Raw genomic sequence first — 14,781 nt, 5'->3', positions numbered from 1 at the left:
TGAACCTGGATGTTTTAAGACGTATTACTACATGTATTATATTTTATGGATCCGGCTAATTTACGGCCGGCCGTAATATAACCTTCCATATGGCCGATCCATTTTTAAAAAGTATTATTATCCCATTCATGTTTCGGCAACCCCCGCCTACACCTCCTTTTCCTTGCATTTCAATCCTGCGGGTCCACAAAACTAAGTTTTTTTCGCCGACAGCCACATGATCGAAGCGAAAAAAAAGGAAAACGCAACAGACAAGGTGCGTGACACACAGATCGAAAAAGTCTTTTTATGCTGCCATCATCTGCAAATTTGTTTCTAAGTTCCAGCAACAAGATAGATCCATGGAAAAAAATTCTCCACAAATGCAAAAACAATTTATCTTTGAATTACAATCGAATTGCTACAGCACCAAAATTAAACCGTGTGCGTAAGAATCTGGAGAAATGTGTTCTTGTAGAATCCACTGATGTAGAACCTAATTTGAATCCATTGCTGTAGAGCCTGATTGAATGCGGATAAAAATGCTTGATTAGATTGATTGTGATGCTGAACAAACTAGAAAAAGTTGACATACAGGAAATGTCTGAATAAAATAACTGATCTGCCTGTTTAACAGTACATTATTGCCTGATGATTCACATTTAGTTGCTTTCGATGCATGTAAAAAAACGCTCTGGTGTTGCTGCTGTCTAATCAGTTTGTGACTTGCTGAATAGTAGCCCAAGGGATATAGACGATAAAAATGGACTTCAACGAGCTTCCACCAGAATTTGATTATAATTTTCTAGATGTGTCAGATGCAAATCCACTCTATTGCACTCAGGCAATAGTTGGAGAGGGAGCAGTACATGATATTGAGCATGTTCCAAATCAAGAGCCAGCAGCAGTTTCCGATGATACAGTTTCTGTTGGCAATAATTTAGCTGATGTTGGCAACAATCTAGCTGAAAACACCTAGGATACGCAGGCAATTGCTGATAACACCTAAGTTGTAGCAATTGTGGAAGAGATTTGGTCAACACCTCCAACGCCGCACACTTATTTTGCACTATGCAAGAAGGCGCAGGATTCAATCTACAACTCGTATGTGAAGTGGATTGGGTTCTCAATTCATACGAAAACTTCACGCCTCTCAGGTTTAACAAGGGAACAACAGGAAAATTGTGTTTGTCGTAACAAGGAAGGGCATGGGAGGGGAGAAAAAAAGAAGCCAAGTCAGCCGCTGAATTCGATGATAGCAAATTATAAGGTGGGGGATTCTTTTAACCTGAATATGACTTGGGGGTAATGTAAATTAAATATTCAATGAAATTGCCTAATGAGATGCATAAATTTGCCTCTGCTAAAAAGAAATTATTGCCTAACCACCGCATAATAGTACTGTAGGAAAAAAGAGGAGAGAAAAAAATATACTGCATTGGATGATGTCGCACAAATTTGTGCTTCTGTGCTCTTGGCATTGTAATTGGCGTGTGTTTGGAAAAAACTGCACATTACCAAATGAAGTAGTGATAGTGGGCGAGCCAATGGCTAAGTCAGGTGCATCAAGGAGACCACCACGCCAAAGGGATTGTAGGATTTGCAGAGTGAGAGATGAAACACACAAACTCAGCCCTTTCTATCAACTCTAGTTCTATTAACAATTTTTCATAGCAGAACAAGTATGTTCGCTTAAGCAATTATGTTCAGAAAGGTAAGCATATTTTATTCAGGGATGCTGTACACCTATATATGGACATGTTCAGAAACAAGTAGACATGTTCAAAATAAATTATCAGAATAGAAAAAGCTAATAACTAGGCATGTTCAAAATAACTAGATATGTCTATGAAAAATAACTAGAATAACTATATATGTACTTATGAAAACACGTCTGCTGAACTAACAAATGACAACATGAGTTGTTTTGTTAAATCAGAAAAAGCTAATATACAATAAGTCGAAGACACAGCCTAAGTAAAGAAACACCATAACCTAAGTAAAAAGCACCAGCCTATTCGTTCCTATTCGTTCAACCTGATATATGATCGTTGGGCTATCGTCAGCCTAAAAAATATCCAGAAAATCATATAGCACATGCTTCTTTGAGAGGGAAAGAAGCATCTAGTTGACTCAGCTTATGCGTTTTTTCCGCTGGATGTGAACACCCCCCCCCCCCCCCCCCCCGCCGCAAAACTTCGTTTCCAACACTGAAAAACCTGGCATCATGGATAGAAAAACCCCTGTCAAAAATCCAGTCACAGGTGCGAGGGGGGAGGCACGGGGAAGGATGGGGCATCGCTCACCTGATTCTGACCTAAGCTTCCATCATATCAGATCACAAAGAGCCGCGAGCTGTTGATGATTTGCGCTTCCAGGCATCCCGGATTCCAGATGCGCTCACTGATGAGCTCCACCAAACAAAACGCAAAAACCAAAAGTCAAAATCGACTGCTAGGAGGAAGGGGGAGGGGGGGTGTGTGGAGGGGTTGAGGTCGTAGGGGCAAAATCGCTCACCTGATCGCTGCACCAGGATCATGGAGAGAACCTCAACCCCACGAACTGCCGATGGTTGCGAAATCACCCCGGGATTTCGATCATCTCCGCACACAGAAACACCCCAAATCAAAATAAAAAACTCACGCAGGGCAAGGGAGACATGAATTTGGGGCTGCGCAGGGCATGAACTCACCTAATTTGATCTGCGCTTCCTGTCGTCCCCGAATCCAAATGCCCTCTCTGATGACCTCCACCAAAACAAAAAAAAAATCAGAAATCAATTGACTGCGGGGAGGGGAATGGATGTGGCAAACGGGGCGCAAGGAGTGAACACTTACCTAGGACATAGTTGTGCTTCAACCCCTCCGAAAATGCTCTTCCGGGGTCCAGATCTGCGCGCCGATGGTGGGGATTCAAGCGGATGCCCCCAGAGCGGAGGAGAGAGAGAAGAACTCTAGAGAGAGAGGATGAACAGAGGAAATAAACGGTTTGAATAAATTTCTCCCCCTTCTACCTGATATGTGGGACCACCTGGTCAGCGGCACATGGTCGGGCCGGCCGCGTTGCCTTGTTGGATGCAGGACGGATGATGGATGCAGTGGCCGTGCAAATGGACCAGAATACGGCTGGTTGTAATAGAGTCGTTATCATATTTTATTAATTCAAAAGTCAATTCACAAAGACAACTTTTCTAGATTTTCCAGCAACCCATAGAAGCAACCTTTTCCAAAATAAAAAGGCCCTTGTTGAACCGTATTCTTGCACTATTATTTTACAAAACTAGTGATCTTTGGCTGAACCGGATCTCTTGATGAAAGGATCTTTTGTATTGAATCCTAAATTTTTGAACCGTACCCCAACCGAGTGAGGTACTGAGGTGTGGGTTGGTCAAAGGAGTCAAAGAAGAAGGGAAATATAATTGATTCAGTAAGCGATGCACCCCTTAGAACCTCAATTAAAATCCAACCAATGCCTATAGAACATATATTCTTTCTTGTGCATATAAAATCCTTTCATATGAAGATACTGCATGCCGTAGCCAGCTGTATGATCAATAACTATCTCCATCTTGTGCTCTTGTGTGCGTTTAATTTGCACACCGGCAGCCAATAATAAAAGACAGAAGCAGCGTGACGTGCGTCTGTCTTTTATTATTGGCTACGGCATGCAGTATGTATTGTGCTCTTGTGTACAGTTCATTTTCCTTGATGCGTGCTATCTCGAGTTTGCCCGTTAGAAATCAAACGTCCAAGATATATTCCGTACATGCAGCATGTGGCATTAATTAAATTATATTATTGTGGGCTTCTAGCCGGAAGCCTGGAACTACACATACACGGTTGTGCCTGACGCTAGCACGTGGCGCCTACCTGCCGTTCTACTTCTGCGATGAGTCAAAAATCCAGGCTCCGTAATTTTCCCTCCCTGCGAGTCATGCAGCTGCTGCCTAGCGGCTAGCGCTTCGGCACTGTGCAGGCCGTAGCCCATAGCTTTGGTTCTCTTTTCTTTTCTTTTCTTTTTTTTTTGAACGACATAGCTTTGGTTCTTTGATCGGCTAGTTCCCGGCAAGGATGACCCTTCTTCCTTGTGAAATACAAATACTATGTGCGTATTTCTGATCGACGTACACTGTGTCCTGCTTCACAGGTTGAGAAAGTTATCGATGTCAGACTAGAATCAGAAGCAGCGTAGAGGTAGCCAGAGTCCAACCCCCTGTCCTCCCCCACGCATGAATTGGCCCTGCTGCGCAGCAAGTTGACGGGCAACACTATCTCGGCGTAGGCAAAAAGCATTGCACGGTTGCGAGATTGGTCAGGAATCATGGTAATTTGGATATCTAGATGGATATCTAGATGTATAGAAAAACTATATATTTTAAAAAATTGAAACGATCTATAATTTGAAAAACGGAGAGAGTATTTGGATATCACTTTGTGTTGAAAGCAATATATAGGATGGATTTGCGTTGCGTTGAGATGCATGAAGATGTATTGTCCTTTAATTTATGATGAAATGTCCATTTGTAATTACCTTTTTTCTTATCGTGGAACGGAAAGCGTCATGAGTGAGTCGCAACTTGCAAGGGTCAAGAAAAATACGATTAGTGTCTGTTTTTAGCTAAATGCTAAGATACAAAAATTAGATGTTCCGACATACATTTTAATGGTTGATCTTTAATATTGCAACTATTATTTCTGCATGTTTTATGGTGAATATTGCATGAAATATAATATTTATATTGCGGCAGGAATTTTCGTATCCGAGAACCAACCAACTTAACTAGTTTTTTGGTATATCTTTCAACATTGCATCTGTATATTTTCGATATTACAGATATCTTATTTCAACGAGCATTCGATGGAAAAGTTCCGTCGGCCGCCCGGACTCCAGCAAACCCGTTGTTTTTATTTTCAATATCGAAAAGCTGCTATGACATGTGGGACCCGACCTGCCCACTCCTGACTTGTCCGTTCCTTTCTTCCCTCGAGGGCTAAACGACTAAACCCAAACCATACGTCCCAGCCCAGCCCAAACCTCCGATCCCCATTTCTTCCGCCCCGTGCCACCTCCCCCTCCGACACTAACCCCCGAATCGGCCGCCGCGAGGAAATGGGGCGGCGGCGCCGATTCACGCAGCTGGACGATGACGACGACGACGACGACGAGGTGCCCATCAAGACCAAGCCCTCCGGCGGCGGCGGCGCCTCCTCGGGCACCAATCCCAGGAAGCCGCAGCCGCCGCCGCCGCAGCGCCGCCGCGCCGCCGCGGACGAGGAGGAGGAGGAGGAGGAGGAGGAGGAGGAAGTGGAGCTCGAGGAGGAGGAGGACGACGAGAAGGACCTGGAGGCGATGCGGCGGGCCGAGGAGGAGGAGCGCCGGGAGCAGGAGGCGGAGACGCAGACCCGCCGGCGCCGTGGACGGCCCAAGCGCTGCCGCGAGCCGGAGAGCGAGGACGAGGATCCCGAGGAGGAGGAGCCGCAGGAGGAGGAGCCCCGCGAGGAGGAGAACACGGAGGCGGTGCCCGTAGGGGACCCCGTCAAGGTCACCGGCAAGGGGAAGAAGCAGAAGAAGCACTACAACTCCTTCGAGTACGAGGGAAACACCTTCGAGCTGGTAAGCCGCCGTCTCCTTCCTCTCCCACTTGCTCATTTCCGCCCTGTTGTGTGGTTTTAGGGTTTCGGGAGGCACGGATTATTTCCTTTCCGGTGGGTGATTGCTGTGGGCTTTATCGTGCAGGAGGATCCCGTGCTGCTCACGCCTGAAGACCGCACTCAGAAGCCCTATGTCGCCATCCTCAAGGTCTGCGATCAGATCAGGGACTCGGCAATTTAAATGTTATTTCATTATTTTTACTCGATTTGTTTGTAGGATTCCATAGGCTACTTCATTAAGTTTGATGAGTTTGCAGCTATTGATGTTTTTGTTCTGTCAAAATTTGATTGACCAGAGTCTTTATACCAGTAAGATAGACATGTTCATTTTACTATGAATGATAATTAACTAGGCACATGTGATTAGGCTAGGTTCTCATTTGTGCTATTTCCAAATTGGCATTGTGCCTAGACTGTAATTCACATAGATTTGTATCAAGGTGTTTGTTTATGTGACCTCACAGTATTCGCATAAATGCTTCCTTTAAATGTCATAAATCATAATGCCAAGTTTTTTTTGGATTGCTTATGTTGTTCCCTGCATCTGGTTGTTACTACTAAATTCAAACTGTTGCTTTGAAGTGTTGGAAAATGGACATCATAGTTGACATTTTTCGTGAACATTAACTAAGTGCTTGCTCCTAGGCATCATTCTGGGTTTGATATTTTTTTTCTTATGTTGCTATGGATGTAAATGGACCCTAAGCTGAGGCCAACCTTTGTGTGGAGCAGTTTAATGTCAGCGTTACCTTATATTCTCTGACTGGAATGATTACCCATTCTTGCTAGTGCTGAGGCCAAAGTCCCTTATCATTTTACAACCAGAACTTTAATATAGTGATCCTTAGTTTTAGTTTTTGATACAGATACCTACTTGCTATGATTCTCTATGATATTTTATTTTTTGTAACACATTTGCATGCTACTTATCTTGGAACAGGATATAACAGAAACAGAGGGTAGCTTAAATGTGACTGGCCAATGGTTTTATAGACCAGAAGAGGCTGATAAAAAGGGTGGTGGAAACTGGGTAGCACGTGACACGAGAGAGCTATTTTACAGTTTTCATATCGATAATGTGCCTGCAGAGTCAGTTATGCACAAATGTGTGGTCCATTTCATTCCTCAGCACAAGCAGATTCCCAGTCGAAAGCAACACCCTGGATTTATTGTCCAGAAGGTCTACGATGCAGTTGAGAAGAAACTTTGGAACCTAACGGACAAGGACTATGAGGATAACAAGCAACAAGAGATTGATCTCCTTGTTAAGAAAACAATAGACCGTATTGGGCAGCTTCCTGACCTTGAACCTGAAGAAACACCTATGGACAACAGCGATCATTTATCAAATAAACGAGTCCTACGTAAAAGACCTGCTAACCCTATAGATGTAACGAGAGAGCCTCTAGTTGGCAAATCTGAGCAGTTTCCAAAAGCAGAGACACCTGGAAGTGATAATCTAAGGAATTATGATATCCTTGTCAGATACAAAGCACTTTACGGTGAGAAAAATCGTGATAAGTGGCTCGACAAATTGGTAGATTGTATTCCACTAGCATCAAAGGAGAGTGCCGGAGCATCTCATGCTGATCCTGATGCTGCTACTAAAAGTTCAACTAACGTTTCATCTGCAAAGGATGTTGGTTCTGCTGTAAGTTACTTGTTCGTTTTCATCCAAATATTCTAAACTCTTGCATATTATATCTGCCTTCCATGAATCATATTTCTAGTTCGTCAGTAAAAATGTTGATGCCATTATGTGGTTAGGTCCCCTAACTCATTGCAAGTAATGCCAAAGGATTCCTAGGTCATTGTACAACTTACCAAATGAAGCATCTGTCACCTAGGGACACTACTAATTAGCAAACATAACCAACTCTGATGGCTGCTAAACTGATCCTACATTTGTTTGTGAAATAGAATTTTGAAATGATCCAGAACCATTTATGTTATGAATGGCATGTCATTTTCAATGGATTTCTGAGGCTACATTTATTTATTAACATGCATTGCTAAAATAAGTTATCTGAGATGTGAGGCTTTAAAGCCTGTCTCACAGTTAAGTAGATGGTTGTGTTGATGCTGTGGCTTGCTAATATGGCAAAAATTGCGCTCTATATGTTGTGAAATAGTCTCTTATTTGTTCCTATAGACTGAAGGGAAAAGAGATGTACTTAGATGCTTGAATAATGTTGAATTTGTGGCATGGGGTATTTACTGTTAGTCTGCCAAATTATCTCTGTTATATCTGTCACTGGTCAGTATGATTTCTTCAGCAAGCACTAATTATGGCTTTTAAGCACCAACCATATGTTAGCAATGCAATTAACCATGATGTCTCTCATTGGTGATGGCCATCATGTTAGTGCTTATAATATAAGCTTTGCTTGAGTTGGTTAATTTTGGATAACTGGAAGGATGATCATTAAAAATATCAACATTGCTTGATTGTGGTCCCTTTGAGCTTGGCATTTACAAATTATGTATTCTTTGAAATGTGCCTGGATTGAGAGCCCAGATTAATTGTTTTTATTCAATGAATTAAGAAATCTCATGGTTTGGGCAGAACTTGGATAAATTCTTCCACAATGTGAAGTGTCAGCATAATGTTTCTTGCTTGGGTTAACTCCATCTCTATCCTCTTTGTCTGCATTTATGTGCATACTTCTAGAATCCATTCAGTTTCTTCAAATAAAGAACATGTCTCAGGTCTCATATTTCTATTTATATTTGTAACTTTACTCTTTTTACTGTTTATATTTATGAAAAGTATGTTTGCCAATGCCTTTAGCCTTCTGTTTGGCACTTTGCAATTTGCATCCCTCATTCCATGTTTCTGTACATTTGTTGATCCTTCATTTCCCTCTTATAACGATGATTTTCTATCTGTTCAATCAGGACAATGAAAAATCATATGCACCTGATGTTGTTGTTCAAATAATGGTTGCATTAGAAAGATCTGCATATGAAGCTCTAGGCAATGACTTTTTGAAGTATAACCAGAAACTGAGACAGCTAGTGTTCAACATCAAGGTATGCATGCTTTTATCATGGGCCACTTGATAACTTCAGATGCTTACCTGTTATCATACCATCAATCTTGATGGTGTATTACTGCAGAGAATGTATGTTTGTACTCAAGCATGCATTCATTATGTGCCAACATATATTCTTATTTTCCAACATGGTTTTATATCTTGAAAACATAGAATATTTCAATTCAGATTGTTTATTATGTTTGGCCAACCTAAATTGTTAGTTTTAAAACTGTCCTATTTGAGAACCTTTAGTTCTCTGCATGCAGTGCTTGTGTATACTGCAAAGTTATTGACAAGCAACCTCAATTGTATAGTTATGTTAGCTTGCTTCAGATCTGTTCCGTTGCACATTTTTAGGAGTCCATAACTTGCAGTGATTCTAGCAATAATCTGTTACTGTACTACAACAAATAAGTTTAAAGTTGATGCTATGGTTGCCAAAACCTTGGCCATTCCAATTATCCAATCACCATTTACTGTCTCCACACACAGCTTTTGTGTCCTGTACAACTAAATAGAACTTGCCCGCGTAAACTGTGATCCACTTGAATGCAATTGTAAACAAAATAGCCCGATGGCATCTTCTGTGTTATTGCAGTACTGCCACTTGATGAACTTGATAAAGTGAAAACAATCTGTATGTCACCTATTCACCTTCTCCATAAGATGTATCAGCTTTGCACGTTCACCAAACTACAATATAAAAAACACAAGCTTCACCGATCATTGTTCACATATTAATGCTGTGAATAATAGACCTTTTCTATAATCCAACTCTGTATGGACTAGGCTAGTTATTATTTCATGTTAAAACATAAAAAGCAAATTTCTGCATCCAACCGTCTTCTTCAGTGTTCAGACTATGAGACTGTAAACCAATAACATTTACTAATCTGAAATTATATATTATATTTCTGAGGATATTTGTATTGCTATTGCTATAGTGTTCATACTTGTGTCTGATTATCAGGATGATAACAATTATATGCACCCTAACTATTTCATGCGAGGTCCCCTTTCCGTATCAAGAATTATAACTCACGCTGGATTATACTTCTCTTTGTTTCTATTTCTGTTTTTGTTTCAATAGTTCTTTGAATCTGTTTCTACTGTTATTATTTAAATGTTGGACTTACCATGGTTATTTTGGTTATCATACAGAATAGCTCTAAACTACGCAGCCGACTGATGGACAAGGAGCTTGATCCTCCAGTTCTTTTAACTATGTCCCCTGATGAATTAAAGGTCTAATTGTCATTTTAAATATTTTACATTTTTGGTTATTATAGGAGCCAGATATCCTATCTTCATTACCTTGTTGACTGAAATCATTTTCATCCTTGTCCCAATAGCTTCACACTCTAGTTATTTTAAGTTGATAGGACAACTTCATTTACATTGACAAATTTGATAGGACAATTTAGCATCCTGTGGCAACATGGGTGACTGCTGTTGCAGCATGAAACAGCGTGATATGGCAGCGTTGTAATATATTATTGTGTAAAAAGTGCCCAATGCTTAAATTTCTGCAGTTACTGTAGACTTTTAGGTTATACTTTTACTGTTGATGTTCCATAAGCCCATAAATGTTATGTTCTCTATATCCTTCAGTTTACATTTAAGTTGGCTTCTGAGGGAGTTTTTACCTGAGCCTTCTAAGACCAAATAACAGTAGCCTTATGTATAAGGGGCACAGTTCCCTCTTCTAATCCTAGACATCCTCCTTGCTCCACCCTGGATGATAGTACATGGTTGAGAATACTCTTCTTCTACACAGTGGTTGTGTAAATTACTTGGTGACCATCTGTGTTGTTTGTCTATGAATTGTTACTCTTAGCACCATTATGCTGTTTGTGTGTTGTCATGTTGGTCATGCAAGAACATGGTATTCAGTACCTATGTATTGAGTATACTAAAGTACTAGTAGCGTAGATTTACGAATTACTGTTGGACCCATGTTTTACTGAAATTATTCTTATTTTCTGAGGAAATGTTTTTATAATTTCTTGTATCTGTTAACGTTTTCCAGCTGTATATCACACTGTATCATGAAACCCTTGCCACAAAGTGCTTATATTAGTATTTACAACATTTCAGGTTGGTTTGACTTCAGCAGAAAAAACATCTGAACCAGAAGAGTCAAGACAGTTGCAGGTATGGTACATATATTTTGTAAACTAGTAACCAGTGAAGAGAACAAAGAGGAATATTCATTACTATAACTGAATTTTTCACATGTAACTCATCTACTCTATGATTATCTAAGTTTGTCAATTGTCTTACTTAGATGACTGATACAAGATGTGAAAGATGCAGCGAAAAGAAAGTTGGCATATCTGATATTATCCATGCAGGTCATGGAGATCGCTATCAGGTCTGAAAATCTTTCATGTTGTATTCTCTTTTTTTCATACCAGTTTTCTGACACAAGATGGAACTTGTTTTGCTTTACTTTGTTCCTAGCTGTATCATTGACTTTTCCTAAGTGGTTACATACCACTCATACTGTCTGCATATTTACCTATTGTAAATAAATATTTATTTTTTGGGGCAAAATAATAAATGGTAGTGTTATGTTGCAGTTTGAGGGAACATCTCAAAGTTTCAGTTTCTTTTTTCTTTAGCATGTACTACAAAAAGTTTTAACTCGGTTGTAGACCCCATAGGGTGTAAATTAGCTTGATTTTATAAGATTATGATGTTAGATATCCCATTCTTAGTCTTGGGAGTTTAATATACGTTTTCAAGGTTCTTCAGAGTAAATTGGACTTGTTGCAGTCAGTATCAGCTGTGGTTAGAACCAGCAGATTCAGTGAAAAATAAGGAACATAGATGCTTTCAGGTAAGACTTAAACCTTAGGTTAGAACTGGCTTGGTAATTCTTGATCCTTGAAACATAGAAATGCTGGTGGCAGTCTTAATAAAATGGACCTTAGGTTCATTCTGTAACCAATGTTGATGAGATAACAGATTATTTATTTCTGAATCCATGCTACTGCGCCACTCCCAAGGGTATAAAACTTTGGTGAACAAGAAGTTCTGTCTGCAAACTTCTTTAGTGGACGTTAAGTGTGTAAAGAGATTTCAACAGTTCTACTGGTACTGCTTAACAGATATACTGTTTTCATGATGTGCTGTTGAACTTGGATTCTTATTGCTCGAAATAGATTTAGAAGGATGTTCAGTATGTAAAGGGATTTCCACAATAGTACTGGTACTGCTCAACGGATGTAATGTTTACATGACGCCATGTCAACTTGGATTCTTTTAATTGATTGATTTAGAAGGATGAATTTCATGTAGGGAACTGACCTAACTATTTTCCTTTGGTTTTCAGCTTGAGTGTACTTCCTGCGGCCACACATGGTTTTCATCAAGAGATGCCATCACAGCGCTGACTGAAGACGCCCCAAGCACTGCTGGGAATGTGGGAACCGCCCCTTGGGCAACAGCGAAGTTTGACATCCTCGAGAAGCAACTGACGAGCCCACGGGGCCAGCCTGACAAGCCCGCTGCCGACCCTCTCCGGAAGAGCACCGCGGCCTACATGCCAACGCTGGAGAAGCAGAAGTCGTTCGTTAAGCCCAAGCCAGGGGAACCCTCCCCTGCAGTAAATCAGGAATAGAAGTGTGGGCATGTTGCGGATTGGTCTTTGGCTTTAGGAAGCAGGGACGTGTAGGGATTTTGTACATAAGTGATGTAGGATTGCATTGTTCCCGTTTCTTAATATGCGACCAACTCGCTTTACTGGTTGGAGTCCCCAGCCGCTCCGGTACTTCCATTCATGGTGCCACTGATACAGTCTGCTGTAATGCGTAGCCATCACCTTTTATTCACTCTTTTTTGGAGACCACCCTGTTGCCATTACCAGTTGACATAAATGCCTACGGTTTATGGTTGCTAGATTATGTTTTTTTGGGAAATGCTAGATTTAGGCCGCGCAGGAAAAGCGTTCACATCTGGCCTGCTGGCCTCCTCCGTCCGATAGGCAGGAACGAAATCCAACCATACAGAGTCTCAGCCTTAGAGCAACGGAGGCAGCTTAAATGCTAAGGTTGAGGAGAAAGAATGCTGAGGTTGAGGAGAAAGAGGACAAGCCTAGGTTGAGGAGAAAGAGGACACAAGAACCGTAAAATTTTGTGAGAGAGACAGTGGATCATGTATTAATGGTGAAAAACTAGTCGGCTTCGACATAGAAATCATAAAACTTAGTGAAAGAGATAGTGGATTATGGTAAAAAAACTAACTATTATACAAGTGGGCTGAGAGATAAGCTGTAAAGATTCTCACAGCCAGCTGTATTATTAATTTTGCTCTTACCCCTCGACAACATGCCTCTCCAATTCCCACGTAGATTTGTTTATGGGCCGCTGTACCCGATCAATCCGGAAAGAAAAACCGGCCAACCAATATTTGGGCCGGGCAAGGGTTGAAGTTTACAACCTGCCATAAAAAATCGAGCTAGGCACGGGCTAATTTTTCTTAACTTGAAACAAAAAACCCGATCCAACTTTAAAAATTGTGTTTTACCCGATGCGAACCTAACCCAAACCACGTATTGTTGGGTCACGTGTCGGGTTGGGCTCGGACAAAAAGTCCAGCCTGGTCAGGTCGGGTTTGGGCCGTTCGGGCTGAAGGAAAAAAACATTGGGTTGTTGGGCCATGAATTGTTCCACCATGGAGGTAAAGATAGGTGAATAGTGTGGTTGGCCAATAAGATATGTTGCTGCTGAATTGGGCAGACAGTACAAGCATATGATGGGTCCTGATTTTATGGAGCCGCTTCTATCTATTTCAGTGTCGTGTCTCAAGTGGTTCAGAGACAAGCTCTGAATGCATGATCCCATGACCCATTTTGGTCCGTGGCACCATTGTGATTGCGATTAACTGAAGAGGCATCATCAATGCCTCAATGAGTACATGGAAGTATGGTTGCAAGAGTCAGAAGATATATATGATTATTTGCTGAGCTTGTGGCATGGCAGGTTCACTTCACTGCTTTTTGGTGTGTACTCTGCAGTGCAGTTTCATGCCATGTGTTAGTTTAACCATATGCAGCTTGTCCAACAGGCAACAAACAACAGTTTGATGTATCTGTTTCCCACGGAACGTCCACAAGATTTCTAATATGGCATGCGGCGACTATTTCATGATATATGGGAGCATTTTACAGTGGCCTACAACCAATTGGTTGCTATCATTCTGTGAGCAGTTTTTGCTGGAAAGTTGGGAACACTGCTGTTTTTTGTACTTACCTTAGCAATGTTTCTATGCAAAGATGTATTTTTGCCTGGTATTTTATTCGGGAATCACCTTGCGAGGCAGTAGGTCGGAGGCTTAGATTGTCAGACTTCATTTCCTGAACATTTGCAAAGTTTCAGGCTTAGCTTCTACAGTTTAATGGCTTTCGTCTTTGGGTTGAACATCATGCACTGTCCTTGCTCCAGATCTCAACTACGCTGTCCCTTTATTATGCAACTAGAACAGTTGGCGTGCTTCGCACGTTCTATCGTTTCAGCAATTAAATACTAGACAGCTTGTTCTATCTATTTCAGATGATAGATGCATATCACATGAAAAATCTATCACAAAATAATAGTATATACTAAAAAACATCATCAGTAATACTTATTCTATCCATTGTTCAAATACCCGTTGATAAATACATGGTGGGCATATACCCTGACAAGAAGTATCAGATGACTGAGTCCCTTGAGGTTCATGATGTCGGCGTGCTGAGAGTAGCACGGTCTTCTAACCGTTGACCATCTGGCCGATGTTGTCGTTGGCCGCCGCTGCCGCCACCCACCACAGCCTTGACGGTGCCCTCAAGAAGTAGAGCAACGGGATGATGGGTGGTGCTAGCTCGAGTGGCGACGGGTGTCACGACGACCTCTTCCTCAGTGTGGCGCCCTTCGTTGCCCATGGCGAATCCGAGCAGCGGTAAAAATTCGAGTGATGGGAAAGAATAGAGAGAGAGCAGCCAGGCGAGAGAGGAACAAAGGAGAAGGCGAGAGACAAGAGAGGAATAGAGGAGAAGGCGAGAGACGGGAAGAGATAAGGTGGGGCCTACCACGTGCCTCCTGACGTGCGGGCCAGAAGCAGCAGCCCCG

General features: G+C 41.6%; 1 protein-coding gene and 1 long non-coding RNA gene across 3 annotated transcripts; one reads left to right on the top strand and one right to left on the bottom strand.

Moving 5' to 3' along the window:
• Positions 1-261: 261 nt before the first annotated feature.
• On the bottom strand, positions 262-3,020 carry LOC112895390. 2 transcript variants are annotated; one of them, XR_003229186.1, is made up of 5 exons: positions 2,817-3,020; positions 2,672-2,726; positions 2,497-2,580; positions 2,286-2,382; positions 262-501 (listed from the first exon to the last, which is right to left on the bottom strand). It is a non-coding gene; the product is annotated as an uncharacterized LOC112895390 (long non-coding RNA). The 2 variants fall into 2 exon arrangements; XR_003229185.1 differs by having other exon boundaries at positions 271-2,198; positions 2,817-3,018.
• A 1,981-nt stretch (positions 3,021-5,001) lies between these two features.
• Positions 5,002-12,521, top strand: LOC112893981 (ABC transporter F family member 4). Its single transcript, XM_025961532.1, has 8 exons — positions 5,002-5,592; positions 5,716-5,778; positions 6,571-7,281; positions 8,529-8,663; positions 9,830-9,913; positions 10,766-10,822; positions 10,956-11,042; positions 12,006-12,521. Exons 1-8 carry the CDS (start codon positions 5,089-5,091, stop codon positions 12,291-12,293), a joined length of 1,929 nt encoding a protein of 642 aa, XP_025817317.1. The 5' UTR covers positions 5,002-5,088; the 3' UTR covers positions 12,294-12,521.
• The last annotated feature ends 2,260 nt before the right edge of the window (positions 12,522-14,781 follow it).

The sequence above is a fragment of the Panicum hallii genome, chromosome 5 (genome assembly GCF_002211085.1).
Source record: "Panicum hallii strain FIL2 chromosome 5, PHallii_v3.1, whole genome shotgun sequence".
NCBI lineage: Eukaryota > Viridiplantae > Streptophyta > Magnoliopsida > Poales > Poaceae > Panicum > Panicum hallii.
The sequence above is the reverse complement of the archived record's forward strand: the minus strand, read 5'-3'. Positions and strand labels throughout refer to the sequence as shown.

Coding starts and splice junctions, on each gene's coding strand:
- LOC112893981 (XM_025961532.1), top strand. CDS start 5,089: ATGGGGCGGCGGCGCCGATTCACGCAGCTGGACGATGACGACGACGAC. Junction 5,593..5,715: donor AGGGAAACACCTTCGAGCTG/GTAAGCCGCCGT, acceptor TTTATCGTGCAG/GAGGATCCCGTGCTGCTCAC. Junction 5,779..6,570: donor CCTATGTCGCCATCCTCAAG/GTCTGCGATCAG, acceptor ATCTTGGAACAG/GATATAACAGAAACAGAGGG.